This window comes from Nilaparvata lugens, chromosome X, assembly GCF_014356525.2.
Source record: "Nilaparvata lugens isolate BPH chromosome X, ASM1435652v1, whole genome shotgun sequence".
In the NCBI taxonomy this organism is placed as follows: Eukaryota; Metazoa; Arthropoda; class Insecta; order Hemiptera; family Delphacidae; genus Nilaparvata; species Nilaparvata lugens.
Window position 1 is genome coordinate 80,498,423 of NC_052518.1, and position 19,159 is coordinate 80,517,581.

At 31.4% G+C, this 19,159-nt stretch overlaps 1 protein-coding gene across 1 annotated transcript; it reads right to left on the minus strand.

Annotated features, from left to right (window-relative positions):
• Positions 1-4,528: 4,528 nt before the first annotated feature.
• LOC111045475 lies at positions 4,529-17,762 on the minus strand. Its single transcript, XM_022330902.2, has 3 exons — positions 17,546-17,762; positions 6,206-6,258; positions 4,529-4,979 (listed from the first exon to the last, which is right to left on the minus strand). The coding sequence occupies exons 1-3, from the start codon at positions 17,700-17,702 to the stop codon at positions 4,671-4,673; spliced, it is 519 nt and encodes a 172-aa protein (XP_022186594.1). The 5' UTR covers positions 17,703-17,762; the 3' UTR covers positions 4,529-4,670.
• Positions 17,763-19,159: the final 1,397 nt, after the last annotated feature.

A 19,159-nucleotide genomic window follows, 5' to 3' on the forward strand; every position in this document is an offset into this window, starting at 1 on the left:
AAGTTAGTTCTGCATTGTCCCACCAGATCGCATAAGCATGTCAACAGTCGCTTGTAACGGCTTGTAATGAGTGGAAGGAGAAAAGTGGGCTGGCATGGGAATATGGAAGGAGAGTGTCAGTCTTTTGATCCGGTTTTTTATAGCTGCATCTGGCAGCCTGCCAGGCTTTCAACTCATTTCTGAGGAAGCCTCAACAATAATATTGCAAGCACAACCAAAGGCCAATTAGTGGCCTATTATAAAAGACAAACAATTTCATTCCTTTGTGACATGTAGCTTTCTGCTGGGACAACTCTAGAGCTGAATTATGAATATATATAATTTCTATTTTTCTATAATCTGTTGATATGAGAAGTTCTTTGATATGATAAGGAGAAGAAAAGGAGGATGATAAGAATAATGAGAAAAATAAGAAGAAAATATTATTTGATGATCATGAGTAGAAAAGAGTAGGATGAGATGATGATAATAATAATAAGAGAAGGAGGAGTGATGATGGGATATGACAGATAAGGAGAAGAAAGAGAAGAACTTCTGATCATTTTCTTTCCCTCTCATAATTATTATCCTTCTTCTCACTTCTTCTTCCACTATTATTCTCAGCTCTTCATCTTCTTCACGTTCTCTTCCTCTTCCTCCTCCATTTTCATCTTCATTTTCTTCTTCTTCTCCTTATTCATTTCTTTGTTTCTTATTTTTCTCCTCCTCTTCTTCCTCCTCCTAGAAGAATAAGAAGACACAAAGAAATAGCAGAAGAAGAATAAGATGGAGATGAATAAAATGAAGATAAAAATGGAGGAGGAGGAGCTGAAGGAAGAGAAGGAGAAGGAGAAGAAGAAGTAGTAGTAGAAGAAGAAGAAGAAGAGGAAGAAAAATAAGAAGGAGAAGAAGAAGAAGGGGAAGAAGGAGGTGATGGAGTAGGAGGAAGTGTGAGTGTTAACTATTGTTATATTCTTATTGTTGAAGTTAAACTAACAATTTCTTCCAGGTTTCAGACTGGACAGACAACCAGTCCTCTTTTGAAAATACATGTTCTATCCAAAAATTGTTTTTGTTCAAAAAAAGGTCTGGTAAGCTTTGTTATGAAATACAGTCGAATCTCTGAAAAAGTCTCTCTTTGTTTTTGGGGACCCAGGAGAACATAAGAATGTTCACACATATCAGGTCACATCTCTCATCATTATCATCATCAGTCTCATCACCCTTATACAAACCATGACATGGGCATCATCCCCAGCAAAAAAAATTCTCACCAAAATATTAGATTAATAGAGTTTTTGATGTGAGATTTCAAGTTATAAAATAAAATCATGGTAACCATGCTCTTAGTGCCACAGGTTTATGCAGTCTAGTAATTTCAAATTATATTCTAAATCTGTACATGAACTGAATCACATCAAAATAACGAAAGTTGAATTCCATAAATTTAACTACAACCCCTCCACATTCCCCAACCGCAAAGATTAGGCCCGGGCTAGGGACCGGCTTGCGGCTGTGTTACATATACGAGATATACATATATTACAATTCATATAATAATTAATCATTTCTCATCCATATAAATGGAGTATATATGAGTATATTGTGATTCCAGGCTACTAACATCCTGCAAAAATTCAGCTTCACCAATATTATGGATAGGGTGACTTATGTAGTTTAAATGAATGTAATAATAGTAATACATCAGCTTCTTCTTCTTTTCTCATGTTATCTTATTCTCTTCATCTCCTACTTATTTTTCTTCATCTCCAAACTTATTTTTCTTCATCATTATATTGTAGCTCATCTTCTTTTTCTCCTACTTCTGCTTCTTACTATATTATCTTTTTGTCATCATGTTCTATTATTTATTCTTCTTCTTCTACTCAAAATCGTCATTTTATTCTTATCATCTACTCATCTTCTTCTTTCTCTTCTCCTCTTCTTCATCATTCTATTCTTCCTCTTCTTCTCCTTCTTCTTTATATTTTTTACTTCTTCTCATTGAAGAAAGAGAAGAATGGGAAGGAGTAGCAAGATAGAAATAAGAAGTGGTAGAACATGAAGAAGAAGGAAGAAATCTTCTTCTTCATCTTCTTTTTTCTTCTTCTTCTTCTTCTTTTTTTCTTCTTCTTCTTCTTCTTCTTCTTCTAGGAGGAGGAAGAGAAAAAGAAGAAGAAGGAGTAGCATATGAGAGAAATAAGAATTAGTGGATCATGAAGGATGAGAAGAGGATAAGAAAAATGGAGATATACTATACAATAGTGATAAAAAAATAATAAATATTTAGAAGATGATGAACTGAAAACTTCATATTTTTTCTTCTTCTTCTTTTTCTTTGTCTTCTTCTTCTTCTTCTTCTTCTTCTTCTTCTTCTTCTTCTTCTTCTCTTCTTCTTCTTCTTCTTTTTTCTTCTTTTTCTTCTTCTTCTAGAAGGAGGTAGAGAACAAAAAGGAGGAGGAGTAGCATATGAGAGAAATAAGAATTGGTGGATCATGAAAGTGTTGAAGAGGATAAGAAAAATGAAGATCAACTATACAATAGTGATAAAAAATAATAAATATTTAGAAGATGATGAACTGAAAACTTCATATTTTCTTCTTCTTTTTTTTCTTCTTCTTCTTCTTCTTCTTCTTCTTCTTCTTTTTCTTATTCCTTCACTTCTTTACATACAATAGTGATAAAAAATAAATATTTAGAAGATGATTAACTGAAAACTTCATATTTTTCTTCTTCTTCTTCTTCTTCTTCTTCTTCTTCTTCTTCTTCTTCTTCTTCTATGACAATGAAGAGATTAGAGAAGAAGAAGGAGTAGCATATGAGAGGAATAAGAATTAGTGGATCATGAAGGAGGAGAAGAGGATAAGGAAGATGAAGATATACTATATAATAGTCATAAAAAATAATAAATATTTAGAAGATGATGAACTGAAAACTTCATATTTTCTTCTTCTCCTTCTTTCTCTCCTCCTTCTTCTTCTCTTTTTCTTATTCCTTTACTTTTTCTTAACATAGCATTCTCATTCTAACAGAACACAGAGTAATATAAATAATGATACAGTCATGAATCAGGTGTGAGTTTCCCAATCATCAGGAGAATGTTGGGATGAAATGCAAAGAAAACAGAAGACGGTTGAATAATATTATTATCACAATAGTCCCATAATTGCTATAATTGCTTCACATGTTGACAGGTGTCTGGTGCTGAGTTGACTGTGTGGGTGCGTGTCTGTGTGGTGTGTGTGTGTGTGATAGTGTTGTAGGAGTGAGGGGCGACTACCTGTCAGTGGAGTGGGTGATAGATTTGTTGTGACAACGGAGTGCGGAAGGGGGGAGAGCAAGACCGGAGTAGGGTTTTGTGCGCTATCTACAATCTGGCAAAGGAACTACTCGATTACGCGTGAACAGTATGTCCTATTCCACTGGCCTTCTGTTGTAATTCTGTGCTTATATTATTAAAATTAATATATTATCTGTCTCACAATAAAATTTTCACTCTGAATTAAGTCAGGTAACGTATCTAGGCTACTACTATAATATAGTGTATAGCAGCAAATTTTATTCCGGTTTGCTGGCATTTTCACAACAAAATATTGCTCTGAAAATAGTTAAATCATAGAGAAAACATTCGAAGATTCAATCTTGAGTGGGCCTAATGTTTTCTCTATATGGTTAATATTGAAGAAAAAGAGTTTTAATAATGAATTTTGGAAAAATTACTAGGAATTTTCAGTCAAGGATGAGTTTCACCAGTAGGCTTACCGTACCTTAAACTTCAGAACTCTGCTGTATTTTCTTATTATTATTGTTGATTGTATTGCATAAAGAAGTGGAATTCGATAATAAAAAGAAACAATAATTGTTAATAATTATTATTAATTTCAAATATTGATACAATTATTGTACTTTGATTTCAAATTCGATTCTTCACTTTTAAATACTAGCGATACGTACCTTTCTGACAATGGACAATACAGCCAACACTATATATGTTGAGGCTATTTATAAATATTAAATTATGAAACAGTAATTTATAAAATATATTATAGACATAATACCGCGATTCACGATACATAATTATATAGATTATTACAGTCGTTATGAGATTATCTCTCTATGATTTGTGAGATCGAACACGATCAGCTGTTATTCAAGGTCATTTTACAGCCCTAGGGCCGTAAATTTTTACCGGCCTGGTCGGAAAACAATCACTTTCGGCCTCCATATGACGCACGTAAACCAGCTCATTACATCCAAGTGTGGCGAAAAACATTTTTCAACTACATTGCAGCAATTAATCAATCATTCGAAGAAATAATGACGCATGCTGGATATTGCATGGATAGTCAATATCCAGAATCCAGAGTAAATGTAAGTAGGTATTGACTATTCCCATACCATTGATTTCGTACGTTAACACTTATTTATCAGAATTAGCAAGAAAAAGACTCACAATATTCTATGTGAAAACTGTGTTACATCATTTGAAGTTCCACAAATGCTACACTCAGCTGTTTGCATCATCTCCCACTGTGTGCATGGAGAAATAATTGAATTTAGAGTTTTCTATGAAATACTTTATTGTATTATTTAATTACACATCAAATACGATAAATTGTATCAAATTCAAGACCATGAACTCTTAATAAATTATGGTATAAATGTCACAGTAATTTATTATAATTAATAATTCATTTATTTGGAATAATTTCCATTTTGTTTTCTTCCTTTGCATTTAGTCCGAATAACTCGGAAAACATGTCGGTACTGGTATCTGGCTTACTGAATGAATCGACCATACTATTCCATTCAGCAAGATAATCTACCTCTTCATTTTCCGCTCTGGTTGATGCACTCAATTCAGCCTGCCGCTCAATCTTATTGGTGTCTCTTTTGTCTCGTTGTCCTTCTCCAAATAAATTACTGAGTGTTTCTTTGAATTTATCAAAATCCATGAAGCCAGAATCGTTTTCAATTTCAGGATCCTCCAAGTTTACCGGCTGTAAAATTAAATCTGTATCTTAATAACGTTTACTAAGAATGTCAGCAGCTTGTTGTGAAGTAAAGCCAGGATTTTAGTGGATTAATTCCACAAATTGAAACAATTTGTTGGATTATGCCTACATACCTTTTCTGATTGTATTCAAACAATCAACGATCTTCTGTATGGCCTACAATCACTGAATGACACTCTATAATTAGTCAGTCAAACAGGCAACCTCTTATTCAAAAGTACAATAGGAAAAGACATACCGGTACTAGAGAAATAGCATGTCTCATAATATGTTGTGCATTCCTTAGAGGTATATTTCAATCCTATTCTATATGAGTCTGAGAGTCATAATATTTTTGTTCTTGAGAATTAATCTTATTCAAAAGTTGTATTTTTGATAAAAAAATAAATATTCGGACTTCATAGGCCGACTACTAATCATCCTTGATTCTAAATTTCACTCGATTCCAGGGGGTCTTGCTCTTCTGGATATAATAAATGTAAACATTATATTCAAGGGCATTTTTCATGAATATTATCCTCCACTGATCAAATTTTATTTCATTATCAATTCAAGATTGTATACAAACAGTTATCACGATTTCTGTTTTTACAATTACACATATCTCATATCATTTCTTCAATTACTGTATTTATTGACATTTAATCAATCAAGTTTCATTGGATCATTTATGTTTTTCTACTCACTTCATGAATGAATAACCTTTTTCACTATTCTATTTGAAAATAATTATAAATTATTTATTGAGGATTCTCATTATACGGTATTTCATTTTACTTTCAAAATTTCCAACTCTTAATTAATTCATATCATTCTACATAAATATTTGGAATTTCATTCCTAATAATTCAAGCTTTGCTTCAAAAGTATTGTTCATATATTTTCATTATTAATTTCAATCATCAATTACGTTCTCTACAAAACCCACTTTATATCCTTTATAAAATTCATATTGTACTAAAAAAATAAAACAATTCTTATTTCACGCTACTCAAAGAAGAGGTAGGTAGTCTATTTTCCCAATAAAGACCAGACTTCTCTCCATTCACAGGCTTAAGCCTTCGTGGATGAGAAGCATGATAAATCTTTTTTCCTCTCTTCTCAACAGAAATGCCAAGATTATGGAGGTTGTCCAATGATAATAAATAATTCATATTGAAACTTCCATGTGGATTATCATTTAAAAGTATTCTCATATTTTCTATACTCACCCTTTCCTCAACGTCAAGTTCCATAGGCTGAGACTTTATTATATTTGTTTGACCTGAAAATAAAATCAATTATCAAAATAAAAAAAACATTGAAATTAAGTGTCAAATGCAGTAAGCATACACTTTATTCTCTTTTAATGTTTTTCTGCTTATCAAGATCACTCTTATTCAAGAACTAGCAAATAATAACTTACTATTCATTCCAATCAATACATCAGAAATAGAAAATCTATTTTTATCTTGACAATTTGAAGTAAAAATTATTAAGGTTCAAAAGGTAAATACCTTATTTATTATATGTCTTTTTCTTCTGAAAAGTGCTTATTAATATTGACAGAAAGGGAAATTTTGGTTCAGATTTTCGGTTAAAATAACAAAAAGGTAAAATTATACTTATATTATGAGTAAGGAATATTGATATTTTATTTGAACAAACTATAAGATGATTAATTATTGATGTTATTAAAATGTTATCCAATAGTCATATGTATGTTTTCATATTAATTGGTATGGCTATGTATGATTAAATGCTGAATTGCGTATATTTTATTATTCATTTATTTATTCCATTGACAATCACAAAAAAAATTATTATAATATAATATTTTGATGAATAAAAGTTTCGAAAAAAGAATGCAAGGTTATAATTTCACTTTTGACTTTAAAGTTCAATTTTAACTTTAAAACTAATAATTTGAAATGTTGATATTCAAAATCGAATTAAAAACAACAATAATTCACTCAAATCTCTACTACCTAATTGAAAATTTTTGAGTAATTTTGCAAAGTTATGGTGTATCTATTTTTATTGTGTATGATGCCCAAACAATTTTTTTCACTTTTGCGTTGGTAATAGGATGAGACAATGAAACCTTTACTGTATGCCTAGCGGAGAAATTTGAACCCTACTAGACCAGGCAGCGCTAGCAGATTGACGGGTGCAACTCGGTTAATTTTGCAGGAATTTTTCATTGAAAATATTTCTGTTGAATATTTTTTTTTTATTTTAATTTTCCGCATGATATTTTTGAATATAAATTCAAGAAGGAATTCGTCTCTTTGTTGTGGATCCTTTTAATCCCGTGGATGAATTTTCAATACTAAGGTGAAATGAGAGAGATCTTGTCAGTTCCACTTAATATGCACTTTTAATGCACTTGAGGTATCATCATACGAAAAAAGAATAGATAATTCTCTGAATACGGTATACAACGAAATCAGGTACGGTAGTACATCATTACCGTATACATTCGAGAATAAATCAATAATACTTGCCACGTCGGGAAACTAAACTACAATCAAAATAATAAGTACAAGCATTATTTCTTAACTAGCTAGAAAAAAATAGCAATAGGACAATCGCCAAAAAATGATTTAAAACTCAAAGTACTATCCAAGATGAATGCACTTGAATGGGTTTGAAAATAGATAATCAAATATCAAATGAATTTGAAAATAAATTACAATTACAAATATAGGGATTGCAAATGAATTAAAAAAGTAAATACCGTATACCTTCAAACATTGTGCGTGAGGGCTAATTGAAGAAAGTGCATGTGTGATGATAAAATATTATCAAACGTGCATGGCCTATTGGAGAACTTGTGCCCACGACTAGGAGTATAACAGGATGAAAATGCAATGCCCAGTTCACTAAAAAAGATTGGTTGTCTTTTTATACATTTTGCCAATTTATTTGAACATTTTAATTCCTTATGAAAGTTCACAATAATTGAAATGTCAATTTCCAATAAAGCTTATAATTATGAATTGAATAAGGTTGAATATTTGGATTCAAATGGATTGAATATTTAATTATATAAATATTTAATTATATCGAAGCTAGCCTATGTTTCGAAACTCTTATTGGATTTTTTTTGTGTTTCTTACTGTAATTTCCCTAATCGATTTTAGGAAATAAGACAACAAATATTGTGAAAGATAGAAATTAAGAAAGAATTGATTCTTAGATACGGTATAGCAGCTCTTCAGTAGCTATATATGATTTAATCTAGACTATTTTTATTTTTTCATCTTATTCTATTTCATCTGTAGGTTAGTCTGTGTCTGAAGAGCATGGATGTTTAAAAGCCTAGCAACACTGAAATCACGAAAATCATATGTTTATAAGTTATATAATTAATAAGTTCTTGCCAAAATGTAATATGATTTGCTTCTATCGAAACGCGTACCGCAATATTATTCTCCCTGAACAGCTATTGGAAAGCTGAGAGCTAACTTTTATGGAACAGGAATGGATACTTGAAATAAGAGTATGACATGATACACAAAACTAGAATGAACTTATTGTAATATTGAAAGTTATTACAATCAAAATAAGTGTAAATTCGGCGGCTATATGTATGGGAACCCTCCAATGAGTTGGAAAATGTTGTAGATATAATACTGTATCTTTCAGGATAGTACAGAATACTCGTAGGTACCGTTATTGGTCGAATACTTTTCCTTTTGATATAGGCTACAACTGAATTTCAACTTTTTCTATGGGAGTGACTGAGGGGTCCCAACCCAAATTTAAACACCCATTGTTAGTACATAGTTTTAAATGGTTTTCTAAAACAATGAAATCGGTATCAATAAACACTTTCTATGACAGGTACTTGTATCCAAAATAGCGGCTGATTGATAAGCTTCAGTTTTTTAAGAAGTGATGAAACTTATAGAACAACAGTTCCTTGAATGAATAACGAAATGCATTGGAAAAACTGGTTATTCATTTAGAAATCTATTCACTACTATTTAAATTTTATTTTGAATGATGCTCAAAATGCCCTCCTCTCGTTTGACAGAGTATGCCAGTGTGTCATGAAATGATGATACCACATTAATTAATGACTCTCCGGTGATGGTTTATGCTGCTTCTCCAATTTTATTTCTTATTGTGAGGTTCACGTTATAATGGCATTGAATAAAGGAAGGAAATGATATAATTTCTCAAAATGCTAGCTTTCAACACATCAAGTGTTTTTCAAGGCTAGAAATGAATTGATCCGCCTCAATAAATACTCATTCAATGGGAACAAGTTCTGTTTATTATGCAATAAAAAGGAGGAGGAGGATGTTAAAAATGTCATTGGAACAAGTGCCATATACTTGTCAGATGGCAACATTATGACAGGGCAGCATAATGACGGGAAGAGCTGAAGAACTAGGTACCTGAGCGGAGTTTACTGGCTGAAGATACATGCATAGGCCTACTTTGTTGATGCATGCAAATTCAGACACTACATACAGTCTCACAGTTTAATTGATAGTGAGTTGATAAATTTCGAATAGCTTACTCAAATATGACATATGTTGTTAAAGTAAAAGTAAATTATTCATTCATTTAAGATAGGAGAACAGCGTTGCCGATTCTCTACCTTGCCACTGTCTTCTATAGAGGATAGCCGATACCGATATATCTGATGTAATATTAACTGGTCATTCTTATTCAAAATAGTCTATTATATTATATTCGTCTGGAAAATATGTTTTCAATCATTAAATAATATTTTTTTTATAATTGAGATGAAATATTTTGTTAATTGATTATATTTCTATATTTTTACATTATTGGATCTGGCAACGTTCCAGAGCTAGAAAAGGATAGCGCTATCTGCTTTGAAGAATGATAGCAACACCAATGTTAATCAAATACTGCCATTATAACGTGGACCGAACTATAGCTCATTGATATTTTGCAGCTTCCTACTGTAGAAAATTGGTACTTTTTTAGTGGCCCCATGAAAAGTAGGGGTTGATCTCGCTCAAAATAATCCAAAAGTGTCGAGGCGGGTGATCTTTTGCTGGCAATTCGATACCGGTACCGTATTCGATTGCCCCTCTTCATCCTATCTTCCAGGAAAAACTAATATAAGTTAAGTTTACGATTTGACGGACCCAAATTCCATAACGTGGTGGGGCATACAATTTTATTGATACCAAATAAAATTGTTGATCAACATGGAATAGAATATTGAAGATGCACACAAACTATCATAGAAGATTGTAATATTACATTTTTCTTCTCACATTTGAATCAAATCTTCAATTCGAGATCTATGGAACTTTATAGTAAATGTCAGAGTCATCAATAGATGGATAAACTTTTTGACGGAGAATTTATTATCGTAAATGTTTGTTGCATTGTTCCATGATGTCACCGAGGCAGGGTTAACAAATTACTAAATAAATCGTTTATTTAAATAGAATATATGTATAAAAATTTAAAATAACATTTTCAAAATAAAGTTTTATTGAGAACAGATGTAGAATGTGAATTCTAAACTTGTAAATTATAATTTTGTGTTGACGTGTCTGTAAAAATCGATACTGAACGAGGCGTTGGCTTTCGTGACTTGCAACTTGTGGTCTTTTCCTGTTCTTCCCTTCTTCTGAAAACATGGCTGGCTGTTGTTTGTGTAATTTTGTGCTCTGACTTATTGTCAGTTTAAGTGAATTTATTAATGTTTTAAATTGAGTTTTATACAAGTTTATTGTGTACTAGTTTATTATTAAATAGCGGTTTGTATTTTCAAGCCAATAGCCACTGTGTTTCAACTGTAAACTAGATAAGTATTTTAGTTCGTAATAACTCTGAAATAATTAGGCTTAAGACATATATGTTTCTTTGTGTATTTGTGTATTTTCATCTGAAGATTATAAGTTAATTTGCTCTGAAAACTAGATTTCTCATTCATAGGCAATAGATCCATTCACAGTTTATCAAGAATCTATTTTATTGGAGCCGACAACTGTCCTTAGGTTGATAGGTGTTAAATGCTATTCCAACCGTTTAAGGAAAAATTGGTAGCACGGCAAATGTTACCCCTGTGGTGGGACCGAATTACAAAATAAATATGTCCCAAATGGTACACTATGAAATCCCTGGTTATAAAAATTATTAGTAGGATAGATATCTTGATAGGTTATGAATGGTTTGTTGCTGAGTGGGAAATCGGTTCAAGAGAGATCAAGTCCTAATGAATATATTATCTGTGCAGACTAGCAAAATGGCATACAATATGAAAAATATTAAAAATGATGATGAGTTAATAGCTGCCTTAACACAACTGTTTGATGAGCAAAATGCTAATTTTGATGCTAGGTTTGATGATATGAAGCAAGAATTTGCTAGCATAAGACTAGAGCAGGTTAGTATAAACCTTCTATTGAAAGATGCACATGAAAAATTGAGTGATAATCATGAAGATGAAAACAAATTGAAGCATGATAATAGTAGTGTTAAGATACAAGATCAGCTCATTCAAGTTTCTGACAATGTAGGCCTAGTTACTGTTGTTGGAAAAGTCAACCCTAGTGAGATAGTAGAATTGAATAAAGAAGTAGGTAGGGAGTTGTCTTCACTGAAAGTCAACTATCATGAAAGTAATATTGCTACATTGAAGGTTAGGAAAACTATAAGTAAAGTGAATGTTTACATGAGACAGGTTTCTGTGGAGGTTAGGAACAATGTAAACAAAATGAATGTTGCGTTGAGTCAAGTTGATGAGTTCAACTTTCAACTGAGAATTGAAAAGGTGTATGCTATGCATTCTCAAGTGAACATGACTAACTTTTGTAGGCAAAACGGCTTTGTTGAAACAAATGAACCCATGAATAAAATCATGCTATTGAAGAAAACAAAACGCAAAGTCACCATTGATGTATTAGTATTCAAAGGTTGTTTCAAGTTGCTTACTTACAAAATGATGACAATGAATCACATGATGAAAGGGTATTCCCCAACACACAATGATTAGGGATCCTGTGTTATGCCGGGATTCAGAATAGCATAATCGCTACACAGTGTATGGTAAGAGTCCATAATTGTGTCTTTTTTCTTTCCTGTAGCCTAATTTTCTTGGCCCTTAATCTTTTCAATTTTCGATTCTTTCCTGTCTTTGTGTAATATTCAGTAAATTTCTTCTATGAAGCATATCTTAACCAATCTTGTCCATAGTCATTTAAATTTGTATTTTTTCTGAAATAATATTAGAAGTTGAAATAGTAGCTTATTTTCCTAATCTTTATTTGTTGATAAAACTTAACTTTTCTAAAATCTATCCATTGTAGTGTAAAGAATTGTTTGCTTGTGGTATATTTTTTCATCATGTATTACATATTTTAATCATGTCTATTTTTTTTTAGGTATCATATTAGGTAATTAGGTTTTTCAGAGCAATTATGTCCCATGTTCTCATCTTTCATTGCATATTGTGCCATAAGCCATATGTAATTAGGTTATAGTTTTCTTCTGGGCTTTTAACCCATTTTGCATTTTATTTTTTCTTTGCTGTCCAATACTTTGGATTTTTGGTAGACAAGTAGGTGTGATTCTTTTAGAGGTGTGGGCGTGAACCACATATGGCTGGACTCGATTATCTGACCTACTTGTTTGCGATATAAAAACCTTATGACTGCAACAACAAATGTTTGTAAAACCTTTTGCATACTTTTGTTTTTGTGGTCCGATACTAGAGTCTGCTATCACATTGTGCAAAATGATGATTAATTATGAATATTGTTTGCCTTTGAAGCAAAATATTATTGATGTTTTGAATGGTTTCTTGTTTAATGATTGATAGTAAAGTTTTGTCATGAAATGTAGTTTGTGTTTAGAACATTGAAGAGTCGAAATAAACTATAGTATCCAACAAACGATGATTAACAATATTAAATAATTTGCTTTTTATACAATTTTGAACAAAATTAGAACTAAATAATTTTGTAACCCTGAATGATAAATCATAAATGTGAAATGAACATGCTATAAATGAAATGTTATATTAAATGATAATGAAATGCAGATATATTATGAAATGATTGTGAATAGAAGACCAATTGTCTGAAATTATTGAAATATGTATTGAAATTAAATTTGTTGTGATAATCTGATGTTTTTTACAATTTTGATAATGATACAGGGTGTTATGAAATTCTATTTCTATTTTGAAGAATGAATTAAAATTTTGATATTTGAACAGTGAATAGATGAAAATGAATGATTTTTTTTTAAATTTATCATTGATATGTCCATGTTTCACAATTTATGTATTGCTGACTGTATAATAAGATGTTAACAAATTTCAATTTCATAAATACTTAAAAGTAATTTTTATGTGTATTAGATTGTATTGATAGCCTAATCAAAGTTTTTCTTTTTAGTTTATAAGCATTTTAAGATAACAGGTACAGCACAGACATTAACATTGAAATAGTTATCATGTGAATCTCGAAATCAGTAACAAGTGAACGCCATGAAGAGTGTTAAGAACATTTGGGTGATTTTCAAACTAGTGTGACATAACTACGCCAATATCTACGCCTAAATCTACGCTGCGGCCTACACCAATAACTACGCCAATGTCAACACCAATATCAACACCAATAACTACGCCAAAATCTATGCCGATGCCTGTGCTGATGTCAACGCCAATATCAACGCCGATGCCTGCGCCGAAGCCAATATCTGCGCCAATGCTGATGCCAAAATCTGTGCCAATGCTGATGCCAACAACAAAAATCAAAGCCAATGCCTGCGCCAATGCTGATGCCAACACCAAAATCAACGCCGATGCCTATGCTGATGTCAATGCCTGCGCCAATGCCAATAGCTACGCCAATGCCAAAATCTGCACCAATGCCAATGCCAATGCCTGCGCCAATGCCAATATCAACGCCGATGCCAAAGCCGACACCAAAGCATACGCCAATAGCAATGCCAATGCTTATTGCTGACTCTGTATCTCAAACTTCAACACTACTGCATTACCTGGAGGTAATTGCCATCCATGTTCACATTCACAACTTTGAATTCAGAAGAACAGTCACAGTATCATGAAAGAATTGATTCAAAAAATCCTCTCCTAAATTATTCCTGTATGCAGAACTCTAAACCTTGAAAGCTGAAAATATCAAAAAACCAAACCTTACCTAAATTAATCCTCACCTAAATTAATCCTGTATGCAGCGTCTATCTCTTTTCCAAAAAACGAATTACATTGTCATTTCAAGCCTGAAATGTACATTGTATAATTACAAATATGATACAAAATTTATGTGACTCTGTATTGAATTTGGAATGCAGCCGTCTACTACAAACATGAAGCAATGCTAACTGAGATGTCACCTGTATCGAGTTTGGTATGCAGCAGTCGACTACAAGTATCAGCCCAACACTACGTGCATCCAGATCAGCCCAACACTTAACGTCATCACATTGGAGTCACACTTAACTGAAAATCATACTGAGTGCCTTAACGGACTGTTTTCCAAAATGTGCATCAATAAAATCAACCGCATCAATAGTGAAAGAAATGAACATTTTTTGATTTATTGAAATTTTATGTGAAAATTAAATGTAACAATTCATCAATTCATTTAAAAAAAAATAAATAAATAATAATAATAATAAATTTTTCATTCAACATACTAAATTTGTTTTATGCAATAAAAAATTAAATTTTCTATCTATTAAATTTATGTGCAATTTCAAAAAACTATTCTTTACATATTAAACTTTCTGTTGAGATATTTTCCTTTAAATTATAAAGCTAAATCAAATATAATATTGATATTCTATATTTTGAGATATTGTTTGGAAACATATAACAAATGCTATTGATGAATTTTTATAATAATTTTCAATTATAGGGTGACATGTATTGTTTTTCTAGAAAAAATTGTTACTGTTCTCAAATTTAAATTTCAACAATTTTCATTAGGGTCAATGTAAATTTTTTCTTTAAATTTTCAAACAGTAAAATTTTTTTATGTCAAGAGGGGGGTATTTGTAATATTACATTTTTTTCTCACATTTGAATCGAATCTTCAATTCAAGATCTATGGAACTTTATAGTAAATGTCAGAGTCATCAATAGACGGATAAACTTTTTGACGGAGAATTTATTATCGTAAATGTTTGTTGCATTGTTCCATGATGTCACCGAGGCAGGGTTAACAAATTACTAAATAAATCGTTTATTTAAATAGAATATATGTATAAAAATTTAAAATAACATTTTCAAAATAAAGTTTTATTGAGAACAGATGTAGAATGTGAATTCTAAACTTGTAAATTATAATTTTGTGTTGACGTGTCTGTAAAAATCGATACTGAACGAGGCGTTGGCTTTCGTGACTTGCAACTTGTGGTCTTTTCCTGTTCTTCCCTTCTTCTGAAAACATGGCTGGCTGTTGTTTGTGTAATTTTGTGCTCTGACTTATTGTCAGTTTAAGTGAATTTATTAATGTTTTAAATTGAGTTTTATACAAGTTTATTGTGTACTAGTTTATTATTAAATAGCGGTTTGTATTTTCAAGCCAATAGCCACTGTGTTTCAACTGTAAACTAGATAAGTATTTTAGTTCGTAATAACTCTGAAATAATTAGGCTTAAGACATATATGTTTCTTTGTGTATTTGTGTATTTTCATCTGAAGATTATAAGTTAATTTGCTCTGAAAACTAGATTTCTCATTCATAGGCAATAGATCCATTCACAGTTTATCAAGAATCTATTTTATTGGAGCCGACAACTGTCCTTAGGTTGATAGGTGTTAAATGCTATTCCAACCGTTTAAGGAAAAATTGGTAGCACGGCAAGATACTTAGTTTCCGGTTTCCCATTAGGGAACTTTGGAATATATATGGCGAGGTGGAACTACCCTTGGGTATCCCCACCATTGAAAGCCATACGCTAATAATAATAACTGAAGAGTCCTTAATTAATGCTGTACCATCGTTTTACGACAGACTGGCATATACTGTCAAACGGGAGGAGGGCATTTCGAGAATATTTTTAAATGAAATGTTAATAGTAGTTAACAGATTAGTAAATAAATAACTAGTTTATTCAATGTATTTAGTTATTCTGTATAGAAGTCCAACCTAAGCGCATTTTATGTGAATACAGAGCTCAACAACAGTCATTATCAGTGATTTACTGAATCCTGTCATCAACAATTGCGATTTATTCCAACATTCATTTGAAATATTTTGAGTTCATTCATTTACTATGCGACTAGAATTTTTGCTATTGTGAAACATTGATACTTGTATTGTAAGTTACTCCAAGTATTTCATGATCAAGATAAATCTATTAAAAATCTATTTTGAAAAACTCCCCATAATTCATATTTGAGAATGACATTGTAGCCAATAAATAAATGTATAAATAAATGATTTTCCCTGAACATCAGATAACGATCAAGTCATTAGATTTATTCAAGATAGAGGGCGATTTGTGAAACCGAGAAAGAAATAGTGAAGGAACGATGAAAAAGCTGCTCTGGAAGAGATTGTGGAACTGTATCTCTCCCAGTTATTTCAATGAATTGTACATAATTTAAGTTGATTATCAAACACTGCAACAAATTGAATTACCAGATCTCTTTCTTTGAAGAAGTGGAAGGAGCTTAGTGAGAGAACATCATGAGTAAAAATAACTGTAAATTATTGAAATTTTATTGAATTTATTGTAACCATGAGAGACTTGTTCCGGGTGTTACACCATCAACAATTAGAAATAAACCAGGAGAGCTAGAGCTAGTGACAATATAGTATTATAACTATTACTGAAAAAAGCATACCGGATACTGATGTAAGATAATAGAATAGAATAATCAGATTTTTCGCTGGAAAAACTCTTTTTTCTAGAAGCAGAAAAGAGCTACAAATTTTATAATTTTTGGTTATCCTACTGGAACATACTACTTTTTCTAGTTCAATTGGAAAATTCTACTTGAATGCTTGGAATATGGAATGTGTGACACCTACTACAAAATTAAACGAAAAATACATTTATAATTATTGAAAGATAATAGCATAAAATATTTTCAATATGTAGATCCAAAGACATACCTACATAAGCCTGCGTATTCAGAATACATTACATTTCTCTGGAACATTAGTTACATTACAGTATATGAAGTTGAAACATCAAAGGACAAGAATTCTCCTAGAATACATAATATTAGATACCGCATATTAAATTTTAGAAAACACTTCACTTATATGGGCTACTTTTGTTCAAATTTAACAATAAAACAATATGAAAACTTGTAGTACCCTTTATTATTAAAAACTTTAAAATATTTCAACGACTAGTTTCGACCATAAAAATGACCTAAGTTATGGCGAAACTAGTCGATGAAATATTTTAAAGTTTTTAATAATAAAGGGTACTTCAAGTTTTTATATGTTTTTACTAAATTTTAGAATCTCAATCAATCCTTTTCCAACTGATCCTGATGTATTATTTATTATAATATTCTTATTTAGCTCTTGACTGTGTAGTTAACATTGATGTGCTTATCTAATCTGTACCGTACTTACTTTTTGGAATCATTGTGAATAATAACAAAGGTGTGATGAGAAGAGCTGGTCTAATTTCGATGTGAGCCATTTCGAAATCTTCTGATGTCTGTAAAGATATTCGAAAAATTGCGACTCTTATAAACCACTTCAATCCCACAATACGCGATACAAACATATAAATAACAATTTTTGTAGGCGTGTCAGCGTTGTCAACGAGAACAAACTGCAAACTGCACCAAATTATACCCACAGTTCGCTCCAGCGAATTGAAATTCACAAGGGGAGATTATCTCATTCCGAACAATCATTAGCATATTGGTTAATAATTGACAAGCATAACTATCTTTCGATTGCGTCTACAGGAATGATTTACACCATTGAAACCACCTTCCAGGTTCATTAACCTAAGAATAAGCTAATTCTTATGCAAATAAATTGCATACACATAATGTAATTAAGGAAGTCACGGTAATGATTGATGTTTGTTCTTATAGTAAACTCTAGATAGTTCAAGTGAAAATTAGCAACAAAAATACTTTAAGACGAGATACTATGAAAACATGAGACTTTTGGAAATTTTAAATATAATATTATAATTATTACCTATTATTAGCGTACCGTACTTCTTTATTGAATTCAACTACAGATATTTTGATCAACGGGGTTTCCGCTCATCTATGGCTATACACAATAATTCAGAGTCAAAATATAACTTTGGTAGGCATAACGGCAGCTACGGCACATAGGCTACCCAGAGAGAGTACCTATATAGAATGTAGGTACTTAATTCTATACTCTCTGCACATACCACGTCCTTTAGGATTCATAAACTCAACATAGTTCGATATTATAAATTAATGTTGAAATACTTTTTGTCCTCAGGCTACATCAGCAGTATCAGCGGATAGATGAAGGATTTGATTTTGTTCATTATTATTAGGTAGGCTACATGATTGTAGGGCCTACCGTCCCAAACCGAAACTATATCACAATGAAGTAATATAAAATTCAGTTCAAGCACCTGAAATCATTGCTCAATCAGTAACAAAGGTACGATATCATGATGTAATTAAAAAGCAATAAGAAATTGCAAAGCAGGTTGAGCTAGCCGCTATTTGCTGCTCCTGTCCAAATCTATAAATTAACCAATTACGTCACCACGTTTATATGAGAGAGGTCGTATAATATATAATATATAAACGTTGAAGTCGGTAACATTCAACTGAACTACTCCATAATACATAGCAGAGAGTTGCTACAAAAATTTACTATATATGCGTACATTGATGATAGATAAATGATTATTTCTATGATAAATAGAATAAAATAGAAAAAAAAATTTATTGAATAAATAAGCTATCTTAAGCGAACCTTAAAGAGGCTGCTTAACAATGTACCATATAAAAAAAACATATATATATATATATATATATATATATATAATATATATATATATATATATATATATATATCAGTGAACGTTATTTTACAAGAATTAACTTAAAAGTTAATATTATCATGATAGGTATTAACTGAATATAGTTGGCTCAGCTCTCAAAATACTCAAGTGTTATAATGTACAGTGAGCCTGAACTTACATACAAGAAAAAAATAGAACGAAATGATTAAAAG